The sequence below is a fragment of the Mytilus galloprovincialis genome, chromosome 1 (assembly GCF_965363235.1).
Source record: "Mytilus galloprovincialis chromosome 1, xbMytGall1.hap1.1, whole genome shotgun sequence".
Lineage (NCBI taxonomy): Eukaryota > Metazoa > Mollusca > Bivalvia > Mytilida > Mytilidae > Mytilus > Mytilus galloprovincialis.
Genome location: NC_134838.1, coordinates 50,866,175 through 50,889,911, shown reverse-complemented (window position 1 = coordinate 50,889,911; position 23,737 = coordinate 50,866,175). Strand labels below are relative to the sequence as shown.

General features: G+C 33.4%; 1 protein-coding gene across 1 annotated transcript; it reads left to right on the top strand.

Annotated features, from left to right (window-relative positions):
- Positions 1-802: 802 nt before the first annotated feature.
- LOC143061272 (C-type lectin mosGCTL-1-like) lies at positions 803-16,932 on the top strand. The gene is made up of 4 exons (XM_076233714.1): positions 803-853; positions 12,826-12,911; positions 14,026-14,119; positions 16,721-16,932. Exons 3-4 carry the CDS (start codon positions 14,035-14,037, stop codon positions 16,930-16,932), a joined length of 297 nt encoding a protein of 98 aa, XP_076089829.1. The 5' UTR covers positions 803-853; positions 12,826-12,911; positions 14,026-14,034.
- Positions 16,933-23,737: the final 6,805 nt, after the last annotated feature.

Below are 23,737 nucleotides of genomic sequence, written 5' to 3'. Positions count from 1 at the left end.
TCACAGGATTACAATGCCAAAGTGAGTAATATGATATTCACATTTAACGTGCTTAGTTTTAGGCATTATAACCGTTAAATAAATCGTTATTCTTAATAGAGGTGCGGTATATAAAATTCAGAATGGAAATGGGGAATATATCAAAGAGACAACGACCCGACCAAAGAGCAGATAACAGCCGAATTAGACAGCAATCAAACGACGAAACTACTAAACGGTATCTATAAGGCAACATTAAGTTTTCAACTATTAAAGACAGTTTGCAATATGTCCATCCTAAAGGGTTGACTGGGGTTTAGAAAATCCGTCGTCCCTAGAGTTATCCTATCCAACAGCTAAACACACACTAAGGTTGGGCCTTCGATTCCCTGTGTCGAAAGTATAAATACGAAGCCGTTTCAAGACAAGAAGTTGGAATAATTGTGTCCGGGTAGAGTGACATGTCTTCGATGACAATGGTACAACGTGTGAAGGTTATTTATTTCCACTTTTTTATGAGTACGAAAACATAAAATAAACACTTTAAATTCAGTTTTTGGGACAATACAAACCGGTATATGTACATATGGATTTCTTACTTCAAAGAATAGAGAATGACTGCAAAAACAACGAAATATTCGACTATTAGACTTCAACCTTACAACACACAAAGAAAGAAAAATAAATATTTTAAAGGCCATATACGATCGTCAAATGACTTTACTTTCTCCCATTATTTAAACCTAACACTTGATTTCAATATCAGGTACGCCATGCGATAACTATAGCTGTGACAATGGTGGGACGTGCTTTCTTGATGAATTGCAGCCAAAATGTGCGTGCAAAAACGGAGTCACTGGTGAAAATTGTACATGTAAGCTTATGAAATATAGCAATCTATTTTTCTTTTTTATAGATTCCATCACACACCAAAATTATATATTCATATATGCCTTTTCTTTATATTCATCAGCTGACTACAAAACCTTCCAATTGTATTAGTTGTTCATTTTATAAGTTTAGGGTTCTAAATAAGCTAACAATATTTGCCACTGGATGATCAACAAGCTGCAAGCAATTTATAAATAATTCCATAAATCAATCAACGGATAAATATATAGATCAGGTTAACATTCCACGTCTTCAATTTAAAAGTTTCCAAATGGATAAAAGATTTTAGAGTTAAGTGCTTATCCTGTACTTGGTTTTATCGTAATATGTTCTTTTATGAGTGTTTTATTTATCATCTCATTGCATTTTAGAAGGGGGATAGTAATGGTCTAACAAAACCTACCGTTTTTTGTGACTGTCCCAAGTCAGGATCATCGTCCGTTGTTGTCATGTAACATACAATATTGTATCTTAATGTTGTTCTTTTTTTTGGAGAATGTATTTTTATCGCATATCTTTAAATAAGGAGATGTGATATTTTATACTTATTGACTGGATATGAGTGGAATAGTTTTTTTAGACAGACAGCTAGGTGCCATAAACATACTATGTATACACAGGCCAGAGTCTGAGCTTGAGTTGCTATATGATATAAATACTAAACTGACGAATAAAGGTCATTTATTCAAAATCATAAAATCCAAAAAATATATTTTGCAAATAAAACATTTGACATAAAAGTTCATATTTAATAAGAAATAATAATAAATAATTAATACGAAATTACATCAACTAATATCATATCAATTGAATAAATGACTAAGAATAGCAAAGGTGGGGAGAACAATCTGCCACAAATCCGTTCTTAAGCTGAAAGAGTGGATCCCAAATCCACTCTTAAGCTGAAAGAGTGGATCCCAAATCCACTCTTAGGCTGAAAGAGTGAACCCCTCCCGAGGCGACGTGAATACAATTTATATATAACTTGAAAAATTTACAAGCATGACATTCACATACATGTACACCAAACAATAACACTTTATTTTTGTAAAACGTTTCCACATTGAGCAGAAATATCAAAAGTTCATATGATCATATACCAAGATATTACTTTTAAATCATCTCTTACTGATAAAAATGATTAAAGGTGTAAATCTTATTCCGGTCAGGACCACAGCAAAAAAAAAAAAACGATATCATCGTCGTGAAGTATATGTTTAGAATTCATATTTCGTCTTACATCTAGACATTAATTATGTATCCCCTAAATATTTTAGTACGGACAATAAGTTCACTAATTAACCGAAACTTTATCTTTAATCGTAAATCTTCAAACAAAATATGAGTATATTTTTACGAAGCCCTGGATCCTTTCTAAATACGAAGTTTTATATCTGACTGTTTCTATATGGGATTAAAAGCAACTGATTCTCATACTACACTTGACATTTTTTCAATCAAAATTGTATAAAGATCATAGATTTATTTAATTTCTTAAGAAAAAAGTTATTAAATTGGTCCATAAGTATCTAATGTAGACCTTTTTAACTCTCAGTTATTTTTGTTATTATTGATATGAGACTTAGAAATATTTTGCGTAACTTATGATTCGATAAAAAAAAGTTCAGCTTTAGTCATAAACTTGAATATACAGCTTTTTAGAAATTTTTGACTGGTGAATACCACCATTCAATATTAATAGTAATAATTCATATCGATAATACCACTATAAAAATAACGGGAATCCACCAAACTTTCTTACCCAACACTAATAAACTTGGGGACTTTTAATTTACACTGAAATTATACTTAATTTACATCGGGAATTTGAATTTTCTATTTGTCAATGATTCTTGTTGATATGACTCGCACGTCTGGATCAAAGTTCTAATCTCGAAATTAGGTATGTGTCATTAAATAATGTCAGTGAACAGCAACCCATCAACATTCGTATGTTTGTATTATCGGAACTATGGTACCGCTGATATATGAAAGTATGTGTAAGTTTTTGATATCACGCTTTATTGTACTTTTCCTTCAATGGAAAAAGTTCTTTTGTAGATCAATACCAGACTCAGCGCTCTTTGTCCATAGTTAAAGCATGAAATAAACAAAATTAAAATGTAAAAGAATGGAAAAACTTAAATTCTCATTAAAAAACATACTTGATCTTACTCTAGGACCGAAAACATAACGCATGTTAAGGAATAGTATGCGATGATTTAATTATCATAGTTTCTTCTTCTTCTTCCAAACCAATCACCATGACGAAATAATAATTAAAAGTAGCATGAGTTTCATGACGAATCATGAAACAATACAGAGATCATAGACCAAGCTACTACGACCTCTGCAAATTAAGTTGCATGAGTTTCATGACGAAGCATAAAACAATACCCACTACGTACTTACATATTTACAAAAGCAAATACAAGGAGGTCATAGACCAAGCTACGACGACCTCTGCAAACGTAGCATGAGTTTCATGACGAAGCATAAAACAATACCTACTACATAATAACATATTTGCAAAAGTAAATACACAGAGGTCATAGACTAAGCTCTTAGACCTCTGCAAAAATAATACCCAGAGGGCATACGTAGAAGCAACCTCGTCCTCTACAAAAATTTAAATATCGTCCACATTACCCAAACAGGCAAAGACAGGTAAATTGGTTTGTAATAAATAAGCATTGGGTAAGAGACATATCCTTTTTATACCGTTAACATTAAGCAAACAAGGTACACCTGCTTAAATTAAAAAACTAACAAATAGCGATTAGTCTAACTTGCAAAATTATAAGCGCCAAACAAACCACTATTACGAGGTTTACGAAAGTAGCATGCGTTTCGTGACATAGCATAAAACAATAAACACTAAATAAAACATAATTGCAAAAAGAAATACACAGAGGTTATAAGTACAAGCAACCAACCTCTCTGCACCAATTGAAATATCGTCCACCTTACCTAAACAAGTAAGGCAAATGGGTTTGTAGCCCAATAAATAATAGCATAGCCTTAAAACTTAAACCATCTTGCTCTTTCATATGAGAGTGTTTAAATGTATGGAATCGTGAATAACATCGTATATAAGTGTGTAACTATGCATTCTATCATGTATGGTATTATTATCGTTATGCAAAAAGTTTTGTATTTGTAGTTAAATTTAAATGAACCATGTCTCCTACAGATACACAAGGCGGATATACGTTCTGCAAAAATTAGGATGCTATTAAGCATTCAGTAACTTGTAAAATTACAACATCGGGTTAATCATCAGCTATCAATTTTTATAAGTATAGTACACTTTGATCGCAAACGCACAGTGTCGCCACCAACACCAAAATTAATTTGACCAAGAAATGAATTTGACCAACTAACTGCTACATGTTTTGCATGAATCAAAAGCGTGAGATCTATCCGAATGGAAGAATGGTAAAACATTAGCTGTACGTTTGTTCAGAATGAAAGCATATAATAGCTAAAAAATAAAAGTATAGTTCGATTTTACCTTAAATTGCTAAAAGGAAATCATTCCAGTCCAAAATTATCCATAAAATTAAAATGTTTAACAAATTGTTTGATAAGAATCACAAGTTAACACATCAAATGCTGATGATAAAAGGAAGTGGCCACAACACTCTTACACGTGAACTCGTGCTGACCCCGAAAGATCATTGACCAATAAGAAAGATGTTATCCACCAAAGACAAACGAACGTGAATCAGCCATGAGTTACACATATGTATTCATGTAAAATGCTATTAAAACCCATTCCTGATGTGACGAAAAACGAAAACTAACAGCCCGATTAATGCTGAAACGATCAACGTTAAATCAATATCAAAGACAGCAACCAATAACAATACAGTACTCCTATTTACCGGCTACCAACAGTATTTGTCTATACCTACTGTTGGTAGTTAACATACAATATAGTGCTCCTGTATACCGTTTATCAACAGTATGTGTCTATACCTACTGTCGGTAGTTAACATACAATATAGTGCTCCTATATACCGTCTATCATCAGTATTTTTCTAAACCGTATATCAACAGTACCTGTCTATACCTACCATCGGTGATTAACATACAATATAGTCCTCCTTTATACCGTCTATCGACAGTACCTGGCTATACCTACCATCGGTGGTTAACAAGCAATACAGTACTCCTATATAGCGTATAACAACAGTATTAGTCTGTACATACCGTTGGTGTTTAACATACAATGCAGTCCTTCTATATACCGTCAATAAAATTTTACTCTACCTACCGTCGGTGGTTAACATATAATACAGTGCACCTACATGTATTTACCGTCTATCAACACTATTTTTCTATACCTACCGTCGGTAGTTAACATGACATATAGTACTACTATATACCGTATATCAACAGTACCTGTCTATACCTACCATCGGTGGTTAACAAACAATACAGTACTCCTATATACCGTATATCAACAGTATTTGTCTATACCTACCGTCGGTGGTTAACGTATAATATAGTGCTCCTACAAAATGTATATACTGTCTATTAAAATTATGTGTCTATACATACTGTCGGTGGTTAACATACAATAAAGTGCTCCTATAAACCGTTTATCAACAGTTTTCATTTATACCTACCGTCGATGGTTAATATAACGTATTATATGGTCCGTATTATATAGTGCTCATATATACCGTCTGTCAAAAGTATCTGAATTTACCTACCGTCGGTGGTTAACATACAATATAGTGCTCCTATATACCGTCTATTAACATCATTTCTTTATACCTACCGTCGGTGGTTAACGTAAAATATAGTGCTCCTTTATATACCGTCTTTTAATAGTATTTCTTTATACCTACTGTCGATGGTTAACATAGAATTTAGTGCTCCTATATACCGTCTATCAACAGTTTTTTGTCTATACCTACCGTATGTGGTTAACCTACACTATAGTGCTCCTATATACCGTCTATCAACCGTATTTGTCTATACCTACCGGCGGTTGTTATCAAAATAAAATATGTTCAATCGGCAGTCCATAGTTTTGTATCCATACTTCACTCTGAATGACCGATGACATTTATTTGACCAGTAACATTCCCTATTGTATTCATTATTTAGTTTTCTCCCTGAACTTGTCTGAAATATTTGCGGCTGTACTGATGACAAACAACAATCAATCAATTTCTTAAAGTACTTCTTAATCTAAATAATATATTATTTTTTAATCTAACCAGTAATATGTGATCGGTGAATGTACGTATGACAATTACGCCAATTTTGAAAAAGCATATTTTTTTTTTCATTTGCGCACATTGACATTTTTAAATTTGCGCCAAATTGATTCGAAAGATTAGGTCTGATAAATTTAGATGATAAAATTAAACTTTTTTTTAACCAAACGCAGCAGTTCAATGAACACAAACTACAATATAGATAAATGTGTATATAGACACATGTTGAGCTCATGGGTATCATCATTTAATCACACTTCTGGTACCCGAACATTTACTTTCATATATGGAACCGATGCCATACATGTCAAGAAAAAAACAGGCATCAACTTGTAAAAATGATAATCAGATCTCTCAACTTGGCAGCAAATGTACCATAACATGAAAAGTATTTTTTAATAAAAAAGGGGATGATTTATTGTAGGGAAGATATCACAAGGTTGCAGTTCAATAGAAGTGTTGCATGACAATACTCAGTTAAAAAATATTTGTGCATATGCAAATGTGCTTTTTTATGTCAAACTGTTACAATTTTATTTTATAAAGTGCTACTTCAAGTGTGACATACACAGTTTTAAAACTTTTACAATAAATTTATCCTGCTTTCAATCCCCCTCCTCCTTCCCGTCACGTGTGAGCAAGTATCAGGTGGCAAAAGGCCAGAAGGAATATGTTTGTTATTATATAAATAAATTCTATACATCTTATATGCCTCATGACTTGTGTTTACCTGTTAATTTGTGCAAATGAAGAAAATAAATTTGGCGCAAAAAAATAAAAACAAATGGGCGCTAATTAAGTGCAGATGGGCGCAAATGGAAAAAACCGAAGCAAATATAATCTTTTCTCGTATTAGATCAAATTGGTGTTTTCTTTCTTTTTTTCGTTCAGTTTCATCTAGTCCATTTGTTCATTTGACTCTGTTTCCATCACGACTAGGATGCATTTTAATTTATGATGTAAAGTCGTTCAGGTTTTTGTTTTATTATATAAAAAAAAGAAGATATGGCATGATTGCCAATGAGACAACTCTCTAAAAGAGACAAAGTGACACCGGAATTAACTATAAAAAAAACCTTTAACAGATCACGGTACGCTCACGGTACAGATGTCTGTAAATTACGAAATTAATGCGAGGTTTTTATTATTGCGACAATAATTAAGACTCGCATTTTGAAATATTGCGTTTGAATTAATCAGGATTTTTTCTTAATCGTTGTAATCAAAATCTTATTTCAGGCTATAGTGACACTCATCGCATTTTAATATTAAACAATTGCACGCAACAAATTTACATTCAAAGACTATGAATTTAATGTATACAAGTACACACCCGTGATATCGCGGGTCCGTGACTGAATTAAAGTATATAACTATGCCTAAGCCTTATTTTAGTAATTGGTATTGTCATCTGATAAAGTCATGTCGATTATAAGATACACAGTTTTCTCTGCTTTCAAATCTTTCTGTTTGAACCCGTCGACCTGGAACTTATCAATTATTGGAAATATTAATTATTTGGAAAACAAAAGGTCCAGGCTATCCAGGAATGGGGTATTTTTTAATCAACAGCATTGTCCTATATTAGTTATCTTAGAAAGTCTTGCTGATTGCTGAATAAAGCTACAATAGGCAACAATTTAACAATGATTGAATTTAGTAGTGTCAGCCCTTTGATTATGACCCGTGTATATAGCAAAATCCTAAATACACAATTTGGTGGTGCGCCTGTCAAATGCGGAACGTACAGATAAGGTAATAGCTAACAGGTGAATATACTATTGGCATCGGTATCGGATTAGACCCGGAACTTATTAATTATTGGCAATATTAATTATGTGGAAAACAAAAGGGTCTGGAGTGGTATAATTTTTAATCTACACCATTGTCCTATATTAGTTATATATAGGGTTGAATTCTTTGATTTGTCGTTTTTACCCGCTGACGGCTGACAAATTGGACCTCGTAATTTTAGTATTATAGATTTGACAAGATCAGTTCGTTTAAGTTGCCAAAAATTTTATTCTCCCAAGTTCATTTGAAAAGGTATAATTCCTCTACACAAATGGCAAAATCTTCCATAAAATATCCAGTAAGTTGGATAAACGTTTACCAAATCATCCCAATACAGTTTGATTTATATATTCACTTTGCTATTCCGTTCTTGCACAGTGATATTGTTCATTTTGCGTCATTCCATTTTCTAGCAAAGGGAGATTATCTCAGCATCACCGTTACATTAGTAATAGCTCTCGTACATAAAATAGTTAGCTCGAACTATATGATCCTGTGTGAATCTGATCTTTATATTAAAAGTGCATAAATGGTTCACATATAGGTCTTATTTAAACATTAAACAGTATCAAAACAATTAGTGCATTATAATATAACCAAATAGGCACATGCAAAAAAGAATCAATAGGCAAAATATGCTTGTCTACCGTCTAATTCTAATTGCTAATATTTACTGTATTGTACATAGCTCAATTCCATTCCATTCAATTCAATTTTATTTATTTTTTAAATTTCAGCAGAAAACAGTATTTCTAACAATTAAATTGAATTAATTTGATATGACGTTGACACACGCAGTAATCACTCTCATGTTTTTATTTACATCGCTGTCAATCATCCGGTAAAGATGAATATTCATTACTACCCTCGGTAGTTAACATCCATCGATGGTTAACTTTAAGTGCCTACCGTATAGAGTGAACCCCCTAAATAAAATAATACTGTGTTCTTGACGACTTCCCACCGCGATGATCGATAGAAAAGATATTTTGCTATATAGTATGTTAACTATATAGTATGTTAACAACAAATTATCCACTGCAAGCATTAAATTTAGCCTTTCAAAAAGGCTAATCGACTCTTAGCTGATGAAAATGGACAGTGCTCTCGCTTTGTAGATTTATTCATTTACTAGAATAGCCAAGTGCATCAATCAACAAATTTTACCACACACGTGAGGTCACACGTTATGAAGTAGTATACTTATATCGTTTAACGTTGTTGTTTACGAAACTCCAGAAAATTAGACTATTTATCGATAAAAGTTACCTGTATACCAATATCATGAATATGCATGATTAATGACCAGGCAAAATCTAATTGCTAAAATAGAGAGGACAAATCCGATACTCTACGGGATTGAAGGACATTTACTAGGTTTGGATTGTCCTAACCAATCAATAAACTTTAATTATTCACGTCTTCCAATCAGGTAGCAAGAAAAATTCACGCACTGATTGTCCATCGTTCAATTCTTAATATCGACTCCTAGGAGTCGATAAAAAGAGATTCTAAAGCTTTTTATGTCCCTCTCTGGAACGCGGCGTAAATTTAAGTTTTACTTTTAAGGACTTATTGAAACATCCTTGGAGACAGTAAACTTTTATATGGATTGTTTATTCTGCTTGAATACTTCAATTACTCATTTATTATAACATTTCTATCATAAATGAGTGAAAGTTACCCCATTAGTTTTTATTAATTGGCCTGAAGAGTAGAAATTTTGAGGAAATGAGAGGTATAAATGGACCAAAAGAGACCTTATGAAGACAAAGAGGTCAATTAGTGCTACTTATCATCCTGAAGTCATCTTTTGTATCACTTTCACCTGTTTGTATGCAGATGAGATAAATATTTGATCATTTATTGGTCCATACTATATTCTATCATGATGCGGCTTGGTTTGGATTTTTGGGAGAAATTCTGCTCAAAGCGCTGTAGATGTGGTCTTACATTGTACCAGTCTTTTCTCAAACTATTGAACTGATTATGACAAAACTTGACAGGAATGCTTGAAATAACCAGTATTACAAAGGAAAACAGTCACATTCAGTTTATTCAACAAAAATGTCTTCTTTAATACAAAAACTGAGTGCGTAAATTTTTGATAAACCCTCAAGTACATTAATGATGAAGTAAATGGTAAATATTCTGATTTTAGTTTTTACATCTACACATGACCTCATCAGATATTAAAGAGAAGAAGCAAGGTTTTAAGAATACAATAGTTTTGAATAATGCATTATTTTTCATAGGTGCTGCACTTGAATTTTATATATAAGCACTGGAAATTGAGATCATCATGGTCATTAAATCTAAATTTTACTTTTACTTTTTTAATAATGATGGTAAAATACAACAGATTAATAAAGTTCATTACAGATACATTCAGTTGTTGTTACTAAAATACTTTGAAAGCTCATCCCCATCCTTTAATTGATTGATTGATTGTCAAAAAAATGTTAGAAGAAAAAAAAGAAAAAAAAATATTAAAAAAACAATTAAGTCTTTCCTCGTGTAGGGGAAAGACCCTTAATGAAATAGACACACTTTTGGATCAGTGCTATGTATTTACTTTTAATTCATTTATGCAACAATTGTCACTTGTGAATCTGGATAACAAAACATGTGGTTCCTGGCAACTAATAAATTTTAATTGGAGTGACAGTTTAATTTGAAATTATGGTGTTTCCTAAGTTGTGCAGATGATAAGCTCAACATCATTTTGATGTGAGTTCTCGGGCTTGGATGTACGACTGTATATAATTTTCCTGTTAAACAAACAGTTTATCTTGAAATGAAGCAAAATTTGGCATATTGTACAATATATTATACTTTAGATAATTGTCGAAAATGAAGAAAATTTCAGGTTATTTTAAAAACTTAAAGGTTTCTCACAGTTGACTATCTGAATTTAATACCAACTGGAAATTAAGTCTGCTTGTCACCTACTAAACTTTTCCACCATAAATCTAAATGAAAACTATTTGCAATGTGTAAGATCAGTTTATAATGTAGCGTTTGGTTTGATGAAAATCCCAGATGAATTGAAGACATTGTTACATTGTAATACTAGTATTTGAATTTAATCCCAAATGAAAAGTGTAGTTTTTGTTCACCTTAATTTTTTTTAAAGCGTTACAATTGAAAGCAATAAACCTAGTAATTGAAAAAAATCCCATTCCAATTTGAAAATATTAAAAATATTTGGTAATGGATATACTAAAATCAAAGGTCATTTGAAAAGCTAAATACAAATTTTATAGTTGACTATCTGAATTTAATCATACCTATATCTGAATGTTCTAATGTTTTCACCTATTTGTTAAGTTGATAACATTTGACAGCAAACAATCTTAATGACAATACACTTAACAATTTGTAAGACCAGTATATAATGAAAAAAGTCAAGTGTTATGAAAATCCCATATGTTCGAAAAAGTAATGATCATTTTGAAAGATAAGAGGTTGATATTTTGTTTTTCAAATTAGGAAGCATTAATTTTATTTTACGTACTATTTTAAGTATCACCAGTCGGCTAAAGCGGTTTTTTTTTTAGGTTTTGTTCTTTTTGCAACATTTTTATTCCAATTATCATCCGCATTAAAACGAAGGCAGGACCCTTGTTTCCCTCCCCTGCACCTGTTCATCCCAAATTTAAAAAAAAATCAAAATACAGGATGTTGTGTTATATTTTGGTATACGTAAATACATAAAACAAGCTTTCGTTCTGAGTTTTTTTTTAAACTATCATACTTTTATATATATCTAATATTTTACATTCAGATATTTAAAAAAAATTCAAACAAAATTACTTAATATCCATTCAAACTTAAAAGGATTATTTTATAACAGATTTTGAATACATGGGATCATTCATTTTATTTAGATAAAATAAAATTGCATGATACATAGCCCCGTAGTCATCACGTTTGTGGTGACCTGAAATAGTATTGATATGTTCGTTTTCTATAAATTTACCGTTTTTAAAATGTAAAAAATAATCGAAATACTAACTTACAGGATTATTCAAATCCAAACCCAAAGACCAGCCTCTTATCGAAAATCAAAGATATCTACCAATGCCAATTTTTTTCATATTATTTTGGGCCTTATATGAAGATGTTTTTAAAAAATTTAATCAGCTTGTTGCAATAAATTTAGGGCACACTCGGTATAAAACCCTAGAGAACACGTGATATATGCACAATTGTCTCTGCTATCAAAATACGATTTTTTTTAGATATTGACGAAACACTTAAAAGTCGTCTTTTTTTCCAAAATTAATAATGTTATCTCTATTGAAGTTTTAGCTTTATCAATTTCAAGAAAAGAGAAAAAAAATAATGTTGTGATAATTGTTTGAATACTAGTAATCTGAACCCGTGTTTGCAAGATTGTTCTTAGTACTGCTTCCATTTAAGTTTACACAGCCTCCATTACAACGTATACTTAGTATGACATTCAAACCTTAAAGAAAATGCATAAACCTATATTCGTTCCTAACCAATACTCTAATTGAAATTAAATCTAACCAGATATCTTATGGAATTCATTTAAAAGTCACACCAGTAAGTGATAACCCCCCTACCCCCCCCCCCCCCAAAAAAACAACAACAAAAAACAACAACACGTAGAGGGAGAAGGTTATCATTATTGGTTTGGATATAATAACTTGTTAGGACTAACTACTCGCTTATTTGACATAGGATAATAACTGTTCAACACAAACCTAAATAATTATTTCCGCTTGCTATACCAAGATTTTTTCATAATTATCTATTTTATTTTTATAAACAAAAGTTGTGTGCAGAAGTGATGAAGATAGTGTTGTTTGTCATCAAATATTACTATGATTACATCCTAAAACAAAATACTAATTTATTGTTTGCGTTTGTTTCTTAAAATTTGATATATATTTTACAGCTCCATGTGAAAGTGGATGGTCTTATCTTCAAGGTTCAAATTGCTATTTCTTCAGCCTTACAGCCACTGACTGGGAAGTTGCCCGGGTAGTACCTTTAGATAAAATATTACTGTTGTCAAATAAAAGAAGTAGGATACATAGAAACGTGCTTGTATATTAATATGGCATAGTTCACTTTTACACACATATTTGTATATAGCAACATAAATAATTGCAGAACTAACCGTATTATTGACATCAAAATTTATCTTGTATATGTAACGTTACCACTATGTATTAGGCCCTAACATCTATCTGTAATAGTTGATTATTATTTGGAAAGACTATTTTGAAGAGAATTTATTGCCGTAGTAACATATGTAATCGGAATCGTTAAATCACAACCTGCTTTGTCTATTCGAGTCATAATGAAAGTATAAGAATAAAAATGAGAATGGAAATGGGGAAAGTGTCAAAGAGAGAACAACCCGACCAATTAAAGAGCAGAAAGCAGCACAAGGCCACCAATGGTTCTTCAACACAGCGAAGAAATCCCACACCCGAAGGCGGTTTTTAGCTGGCCACTAAACAATAATGTACATGAAAATGGACGACACACTAAACTCCGAAACATATAAATAAATCAAAATTTAAAGAAACATTCAACACTATCAACGTTCAGAAGTTCCTGATCTGGGACAGGCGCAAAAGTGCGATGGGGTTATTTATGTTTTGTGAGATCTCAACCCTCCTCCATTCCTACACCTCTAACCAATGTGGAATAAACAAACACACAGCAATACGCACAGTAAAACTCAGTTTAAAAGAAGTCCGAGTCTGATGTTAGAATTAGAAACTGAATTAAGCCATTTGTAAGTCTATAGTTTTTTTTACTGTATAGAGTTATCTTAAGTATATTATATGATTTATTATTAAGCGACATTTAGGGGATTCTTTTGACCTTAGGAGGTTTTAGATGTTCTGTTTTGGGCCCTTTTTGTTTTTGTGCTTTCGAACATTTTATCTTCCAACAGTTTGGTCTTGTCATTTTGAATGTGAATCTAAAACACGTTTAAGCTATTAAATATTAACTTGATTTTTTAAATACCCTAGCTATACGTTTCAATAATTTTCAACTAAGTTGTTTTACTACAACTTCATAATACACCAAAAGTCCATACAAAGTGTGTTATCAGTTTTTGATTTGTACTCTGTTTCAGCAAGCGTGTATGAACCATGACGCTAAACTTGCAGAACCTGATACACAATCAGAGATAGATTATATCAGTGGCATAGCTAGCTCTATGAGTGACAGTAAGTTATATTTTCTCCGAGAAATTCTAGAGTAACTCAAAAACTTATGTTCACAAAACATCGACTGGCAAATAAAGTTCTGACTTGGTAATGCCCGCGTCACACTGTCCCGATTTTTATATACAATGGACACCAGAATGCGAAAATTGTAAGTTCGTACGAAGTTGGTCCCGATCTCGTTAAAATACCCTAAAGTGACCGAAGCAAGTACGATGAATAACGAAGTCTATACGAGGGTGCCGAAAGTATATACGATAGCAAAAGATGGACATACGAAGGTTAACCGAAGACGGTATCTAAGCTTCATATCTCAGCCGAAGCCTACAAGATGGATCACGAAGGCTACACGATGGTTTACGATGATGGCGCGATGGCCATACGATGTCTAAAAGACGTCGTGTACAGCTTACGATGCATTTAAATTATATGCCGAAGGCATCACGCGTTTTAAATTGTTTGATCAATATTGAATATACATTATATTGTACATTTAATTTTTGGTTTAATCATAAGACGGAAGACCGTGGTTATTTCCAGTTACTGACTAATTTGGTTGATTTCTAAAAAAATAGTTTATGTATCAAATATGCGTATTCACCATTTTCTGCATGTGTCATTAACAAATATAGTGTCCATATTTGTCCCCAATATGTTACATACGAGGGGATGTCACGCTCGACATTGCCTTGTTTGAACTGTTAAATGTTTGCACTAGTCTCAATAATCACCCATAATTATACCCCCGCTTTCAAAAAAAGGGGGGTATACTGTTTTACCTCTGTCTGTCAGTCCGTCCGTCAGTCAGTCCGTCCCATGAATATTTTTCGTCGCATTTTTCTCAGGAACTACAATACAAGGATTTCTGAAATTTGGTTTCAGGGTTTATCTAAGTCAGCTTTACCGTGTGATGTGTTTTCAGATTGATCACTTGACAACTTCCCGTTTACCGATCACTTGTATGATTTTACACATGATAGCCAAGTTGAAAATTTTCGTCACATTTTTCTCAGGAACTACAATACAAGGACAATATGTTCTAAAAGAAATGCACTACGAAATAATTGTGTTCTCGGACCAACTGTCGTATTAGACTGACCAGGGCATATCGCGCATGGCACTTTAAATGTATTTAAGCGCGAAAATTAACTTACATTTAGCTGGATTAACTGCCGTCGTAGTTCCATCTTGTCACCTTCGTACTTTTATTCGATGGCATCACGACGGGATTACGAGGTCGTCACGAAGTCGTGTTGCCATCGTAAGACCTTCGGGTAGCTTCGTGATTCATTCGTGTAGACATCGTAATGTCAAAACTGCCCGATGGAAACGATGGAACCACGAATGCAATACGATGTTCAAAGATGCATTCCCGGTGACATTACGATGGTCAGGATGGTGATACGAACTCAATACGAACCCTCAACATCGGAAGCACCTTCGGGGATTTTTTAACATGTTAAAAAATTTAGAACCCTTCCCGAAGTTGTCCCCGGAGGCTAGAAAAAGTGGCCGATGGTTCTACGATGGTTAAAGATGGCACTACGAATAGTCCGATCTGGATACGATCAGTCCCGATTTTGAAAATTTCCATAATCGTGTTGCCATCGGCGTAAAAATCGGGACAGTGTGACGCGGGCATACAGAAAATAAAAGATAGAAAATGATGAAAGCAAACTAAATCATGATAGCTAAACTGAGGTTTGAGAGACAAAAAATATGTATAAGAGACATAAAGCATAATTTGATCAGAAAAATATATTATATTATTGATAAACTATTTATCCGTTGCGTTTTTAGTATACGCACTCTTCCAAAATAATACAATATTTAATGAATTTGGCGCGCTTTGTGCATTTCAAAGAAGTACAGACAATGACGTTACGTCATAGTACATTTCATCGCATCAGAGTAGAAAAAAACAATGGCTTAAAAGTGGCCCCGTGGCACTGAACGGAGTAACAAAAAATGGCCCAAAAGTGGCCCATGACACAGAGATGGTTAAAAGAATTTCTTTTTGAATTTGCTAATTGGAAGGATAGAAAATCGAACAAACGACTATCTTCATTTTTAATTAAAACAGAACTTGAATATTTTGAACACAAACGTTAATTTTTAAACACGTCTCTAAGCATGAACATACATACGTTAATAAATAAATTTAGTGCTTTTACTGTCTTCTAATTGGTTAAAGTTATTAGTTTTATTTTCAATGTTGTCAATTTTGATGGCGACACGCCCACTCTGACGTTGTGTATTCATACGCCAACATGTGTGTACGTTGTTATTGTTAATATACATAATATAAAAAGTTCGTTGAGCCTTATTTTTGATAGAAATTTATTTATAATGAATGGCAATAATTTATTTTGATTTTATTGAACCATAAAACTAATTTTTGACTCTTCACATTTTACATAATCCTCTTTGCGGATTATTCAATGTGAAGAGTCAAAAATTAGTTTTATGGTTCAATAAATTCAAAATAGATAATAGCCATTCATTAAATATATTGAACATTCGGTGTACAAGTTTTGAACGCGTCAGCCGTCCGCTATATTTACAGTGCGCAGTCATTGATTTCAATTTTGATTTCATTCAAAGCTTTTTGGATCGGTGGAACAGACAAAGATGATGAAGGAACTTTCGTATGGGCGAGTGATAATAGAAATGTCACTCTATTTTATTGGGCTAATGGAGAACCAAACGATGTAAATGGTGGGGAAGATTGTGTAAATGTGCATATCAACTTGGAGTTTTTGTGGAATGATAGCGCATGTGATGAGCAATCTCGATTTGTCTGCGAAAAACAGTAGGTATAGTGTTAAGAGCAATATATTTTTATGATTAATTGTAGTTTATTGAACGTCCAGTGGAATGTTTCATGGATATCAAATTAACAATTAATCTCATTGGCAGATAAAGGGCGGGAATTTCGATAACAAATGAGAAATGAGCATATATGATGGATAGGAGCATTCGTTTTACTTTGCAAGAAGCCATCTATGAACCCCTCAGAGAAAGCAAGGGCTTTTTACCGTGCAGAAGGAGTGTCGTTCTACCTAAAAGACGCATCAGAATTAACTTCCCCATTCCTATCGTATGTGGATGCGTAATTATGCATCATCAACAACCAAACGGACACAGCTCTTAAAAGCCGGTTCGTGAAGTCAATGGACGACCATATTTCTATACCCTGTTTAACCTCTTCGATATGTATGAATGTAATTTTTATAAAAGATCAATTCTATTATATTTTCATATTAATATCTTATGATATGAAGTTAAAGATTTTCTTGACTGATAAATAGATGGTGCTGAGGAGGGGATACAGCAGTCTATTTTCAAAGACTTTTATTTTTGATGAGTTTTTTCACCACATTTATAGCACTGCAGATGAATTTTCAATGATCTTTTCGTTAATGATTGTTCACATTTTTCATTCATTTACAATTTCTGATGTTGTAATGCTAAATACAAGGCTAATTCCTTAGCCATTCATAGCAAACAAACAGTGAAAAAAAATGGGATTGTAAACACTCACAAATTTGCGTACACTTTTAAGAATGCTGGGCGTGATGTCGTATTCCCCGGTTTTCACTAGCGTGTCATGGTTTACATCTGAAAATGTACCTGTTCAAAGTTGAAGCATATTGCTAGCTTCTTTTCATTTGAATTCCTGGTGCTAAACAGTATACTCTAATATTTTTTTTAATACTAGAATATTATTTTGTTGAACCAGAAAACAGCTAAATTATTGTTGCAAATGGCATACTAGTTCACTGGTTTTTACACAAGGATTTACCTAAAATTGGCTAATGTCCGCACTGATGGTAAATATTATAGATGTAGCCTACACATATATGTGTCTCGGTGATCACCATTTGCATAAGTGTATAAAGTGCAGTTTAAAAACAATTGAAGATTACTATTTCAAAATTTTCGTTGACGCCAAAACGACAGATGTGTTATTATCATACAGATCAAACGTACAAGAAAATAGTGTTTATTGATAAGTGTCCTGATATAATTTGGGCTTCAAATTTATAATTGGATATTCCTACCCCTTTTTCAATAAAAAACTATTATATTTAAGACGAATTTTCCTAAGGTGCTTCGTTGTTCGGCCGACGCTGAAATGTTAATATCAACAAGAATGTAAGCCCAAAAAATTATATATTTATAATATATCCGCCAAGGTTGCGCCAAATTTCATTTTGATAATTACGAAGCTCCACCTTTAGTTCAATAGGAATTTGAGCTCAGAAGCCCAGATGGTCCCAAGAAGCATGGATGTTGAGCCAATAAATCCGGATGGTAAGTCAAAAGGCTTTAATCAGGTCCAAGGACTCGGATTTAAGCCAACATATCCTTAAACAGATAGAAAAAAGACTTCCTTTCAAACAATTCATGATTTTTAATACGTTTCAATACGTTTTAATGACAACTGTACAAAGCGTCTCAGTTGCAAGAATTGTGTTGTGTGAAAAATCCTAACCAAAGATACTAGGCTTATAATTTGTTACGACAGACGCGCTATGCGTCTACATGAGACTCACCAGTGGCGCTCAAATCAGTTGGAACAACAAAATCAATGAAAACAAGAAATTTAGAAAAAGTGTGCCAAATACGACTGATGCAATGTCTGGGGTCGAAAAACCTACATGTAAGTTCGTCGCAAAATCAAAATTTAAGAGAAAGAAATTTACAGAATTTTACCGTATCAGTTCATGTCAACACAGATGTACTGACAGGTGACTCCCTAGGCAATTTCTCGTGGGACGATTGATTTTGCAGGAGTTTAACTCCATGCATAACAGTAAACGATACATGTGTCTCTTCGTGAAAGCATTCACCACAATTTCAAATATTTGATCAGTTGAATAAGAAAATTGCGATTTTAGAAATGAATATACCTTTCGAACCGGCGACAATGACTCCACTCAAGCATAACCGGAAAAAACTCTCAAGGTTTTCTTTGGAGAACCGATTGTTCTGCTTGTATAGATTACTAGCCGTGATTAAGTTACATATGCATATTATATAGCATTTATTAGTAACGATCTGATTTTATGTTTCAAGCATGTTTATCCCATCCATATTCTTAATGTTTGTCCAAAGCAAGGAGCCCCTAGTCCAGTGGGTGTCGTTGGTTGCTGTCTACGGTAGTCATTTCACATTTAATGTTATTAGTTTAACTATGGCCGTTGGTTTTCTGTGGTGATTTGTTTTCCTTTTTGTTATCCTGGGTATCTTCATACTAACTACAAGTGTATATTTATGGATTTTGCTCGATGTTGAATAATATATTTGTGTACATTGCTGTATATTAGTCTTTAGATGATATTTGTCTAATTTGAAATCGAGCCTTATGTCTTCATGTTATCATTATTCTGATGTGTCAGTTATGCCCTTGAATGTTAGCGCACTTAGGTAGTTAATATAAACTATATCTTTAAGTTTGTAATTTTAAGAAAGAAGGCTCGCCATTTTTTAAGCTAAGGGACTTGACCAAAACTTTTTAAATATTAGTAAAGACTTGCTGGGAAGTAAAGATACAACCATTTAACTCACTTGTGGTTAATCAACAATTGACCAAAGCGTATAAAAACGACCAGTGTAAAACAATTCAAGGAGAAAAATAACGTACTGATTTATATACAAAACAATAAACAAACAAAAAACAAATAAGAAGATGTGGTGTAATTGTCAACAAAATAACTATCCACTAAAGACCAAATGTCGTTGATGTATGCACCTAACAACATTATGACTTGGCTTACGTCGCATAGCAAGCTATATAGGACCGCGCAATGACTAGTGTAAAAAAATTCAAAAGAGAAAGACAACGGCATGATTTATAAACAATACAATAACGAAAAACTAATATGAACACAGCAAAAAACAAAAACCAATGACTGAACCCCATTCTAGTTACACCATCGCACTTTAATAGCGCATTAAACCAACGCACGTTAGCGTGTCATATACCATCGTACTGTAGTGTGTCGTACCATCGCACTTTAGCGTGTCATACCATCGTACTTTAGCGTAGACCATCGCACTTTAGCGTGACCATCGCACTTTAGTGTACCATCGCACTTTAGAGTCCTACATATATAATATTCATATATACCAAAAAAGGGTACAACATCACCGAAAAAAATAAAATCATGAACAAATGTTAAATATTTCGGATAACTAATATCCTTCATCAGTAAGATGTCAAATGAATCTTATCTTGACATGTGGTAGTCAAACTAAAATAATACCTTTGATTGTTATACAAATTATAACGAATCAATACGCTAGTAATATTTTTTCAATATTGATGTTTGGGAGCAGGAATAAATTCCTTAAAACTGTAAGAGTCCCGTACGGAAGCCTGAGTTACAGGAAACAAGTGATGGTAGGAAAATGAGTGATGGTAGGGAAAACAAAAGAAAGTAGGGAAAATGATTGACTCATACTATGTTTTTTCATTAATGCCCACTGGGGAAACTTTCCTTAACTTTCTTATCCAGAACATTTCCCGAGCAAGTCTGTCGGCCCTTGACCAACCCTCGTTGTGGTAAATGATAGTGATGGTAAGGTTTTTTAGGTCAGCTTGGGCGTGCTTGCTGGTCTCCAAAAAGCTTAGACAGGAGGTTTGGGAAAGATCTTGGATAATTTTTGGTGTTTGGAAATAATCTGCCAATTGGCACGAATCAAACGTGAAATGTTAGTAAAAGCGGGATTGTATGTCATAACAAACGGCACTATCTCGCTTCGCCTCTTTTGTTTGTACTGTAATAGGTCAATGCAGCTGTTATTACCCCTTATCTATGTCCCATTTCTTATAACCTCGTTTGGTAAAAGATCCGCGAAGTTCCTGTAACCGTTTAGTGACAGCCTCCTCATAGGAGCAAATCCGCTTTACTTTGAGAGCTTGACTGTACGGGAACTTTTTGTACAGTGTTTGGGGTGACAGATTTGGAAAGATAGGTACAGTAACTGATGTTTATCTGTAGATTTACATTAGAGGTCTGTTGATGTGACACCGTCCTTTATAGATGTAGTTGTGTCTACGAAAGATATTTTAGAGTCGGAAATTTCATATGTAAATTTAATTGAATTGTGGACGTTGTTTGTATGTTTGATAAAATTATCCAGTTTTTGGTGGGATTCAATCCATTTCATGTCAAACGGAACCAAGACAGAGGTTTGGATGAAGATGTTGCTCTAATTTGCCCATGAAAATATTGGCGTAAGACGGTGCCATTTTTGTCCCAATTGCTGTCCTGTTTATTGGAAGGTAATGTTCACCATTGAAGGTGAAATTGTTGCATTTCAGAACTAGAGTAAGCAGCTGGACTAAACATTAGGTAGGTGGGTCTGAAGTGTTGCGCGAGTCCCATATTTCCTTGCACGATTGTATTCCGTCATCATGAGGTATGTTGGTATACAATGAGGTGAAATCTAAAGTGACAAGGAGAGTTTCCGGAGGAAAAGGTTTCAAGGATTTCATTTTACGAAGGTAATCTGTGGTGTCTTGAATGTGAAAAGGAAGATTGATTACATGAGATCATAAATGGAAGTCTACGAATTCCGAGATTATCTCAGTCGGGTGGCCGTTTGCGGATACAATGGGTCTACCATTTTTTAACCTTGTGTATTTTGTGAAGAAGATACAATCGATCAGGCTTGGCGTTCTCTGGTTTTAAATATCCGATTGTATCCTCATCTATGTGACCGTCATTGTGCATTGTTTGTAACGCAGTGATAATTTTGGAACTAAACTCGGAAGTAGGGTCATGGTCAAGCTTTTTATAAAATCTCTCATCATTGAGCTGACGCTCTGTTTCCGCGATGTAGTCAGCTTGGTCTATTATCACAACGGCACTTCCCTTGTCTGCTGGTTTTATCACAATATAGTCTCAGTTTCTCAGCGATTGTATGGCTTTTTTTTCATCAGAAGAGGTGTTATAAAACGACGAGTACTTGTTGTAAGCTAGATGAACAACATCCGATTTGATTTTGTCGATAGCTTCTTCCAGTGTAGCAGATTTGATTTGTTTTGGAATCCATGAACTCTTCTTTTTAAAGCGCGGAATTCTGATTTCTTCCTCCGAGTTAGAACTGTCTGAGTCTTCCTCATTATCCTCCCCATTATCCTTGTCACCAAAGTATTCTTTAATTCTGAGGGTTCTGGCAAAATTATTCAGGTCATCCTTCAGTTTCATATTAATATCTATGTTACTGGGTGTAAGGTTGAGCAGTAACTAAAACCCTCAGATAAAACTTTAATTTCATCCTCAGTTAAAGAGACTGTTGACAAATTGACAACCGTGTCCATGGGATTGATCGAAATTTGTCTTTTTTTTTTAAATCCACGGTTGTGAGGCTTTTTAATTGAATTTGAAGGTCTGTTTAAAGGGTTGTTAATTTGCACATCATCACGTTTAAATTTGTTTATCTGCTTGACGTGAATCTTATGTGATTCAATAGTTTGATATCACTAAGGCGTACTTGAACTTCAGGATCAGACAATTGGTCACGAGATCGGCAGTGCAAGTTATCACTTAGTTTGATAAATTATTAACTTGATGAATTGCTTCTTGATGTAAAAGATCCATCAGACTAAAGGAACAGTTGTACAGAGTATTAGTCCATCTATGAAAAAATCTGTTAAAACTTGCCCTTTCTGGAATAATTCCTTGATCAATGTAGGTTTTTAAATTTGAAATATGTTGTAAAAAAACTTAAAAACAGACTTTCATCTGAAGTTGTGGGTCATATTTCTGAACAAGAACAAAATCAAAGTGTCCTGCGACGATCGAATTCTACGCAACTGATTAGAAACGCTGTTTGTACACGGAATAACACTTTCACGAATTAATAACTCCCAAGCTGTAAACCTACTTTTGTTTGTTAATCAAGACTTCTGTAAACGTGATTGGTTTGAGATCTACATTTAATGTAATAAATGTTTATTTGAAACTTTATTATTGTTTAATTTATAATTAAATATCATTTCGTATTTTGAAGTCCACTATTTTGTTGACAATTTATGAGACAAGTCGTAATTAATATAAGAAAACACCAACTCCGCAGGAACAGATGATACAGACTGTTTATCAAATTTAGCTTTATGAAAATATTGATGCTTGTATATATATGTTCTTGAACACACAAATAATAATTGCTATTACGATAGGTGGTTCCATTCGTTATTCATTGTTCGTTTGACACCCAAAAAAAAAAAGGGACTAGCGATACACATAACTAAGGATCAAGTTATATTTTGTAGCCATACAATGAACAGTTTGAGTTCTGCAACAATACGTAATTATGTCTTTCGTTTTAAGATGTCAAGAGATGTCATCATATTATAATTAGTTTTATGAAAGGTAATAACTAAAATACCACATATCAACAAAAATTAAAACGTTTCACTAGACGTTAAAGATTTATCTGAGTACTCGAGTACTCGCGAGTATCGTGACCGAGTACTCGAGTATTAAATTTCAGATCTTTTGACATCCCTAATATATATAATAAATGGTGAATTGTCATTGTAAAATATTATGATTTTCTTTCTTTTCAGACCTTAAGTTTGGTTATCTGAACGGAACTGTACCA

Bases quoted from the DNA above. Each gene is read 5' to 3' on its own strand.
- LOC143061272 (XM_076233714.1), top strand. From the start codon at position 14,035: ATGAACCATGACGCTAAACTTGCAGAACCTGATACACAATCAGAGATA. The intron at 14,120-16,720 runs GTAAGTTATATT...TTTCATTCAAAG, and splicing joins AGCTAGCTCTATGAGTGACA to CTTTTTGGATCGGTGGAACA.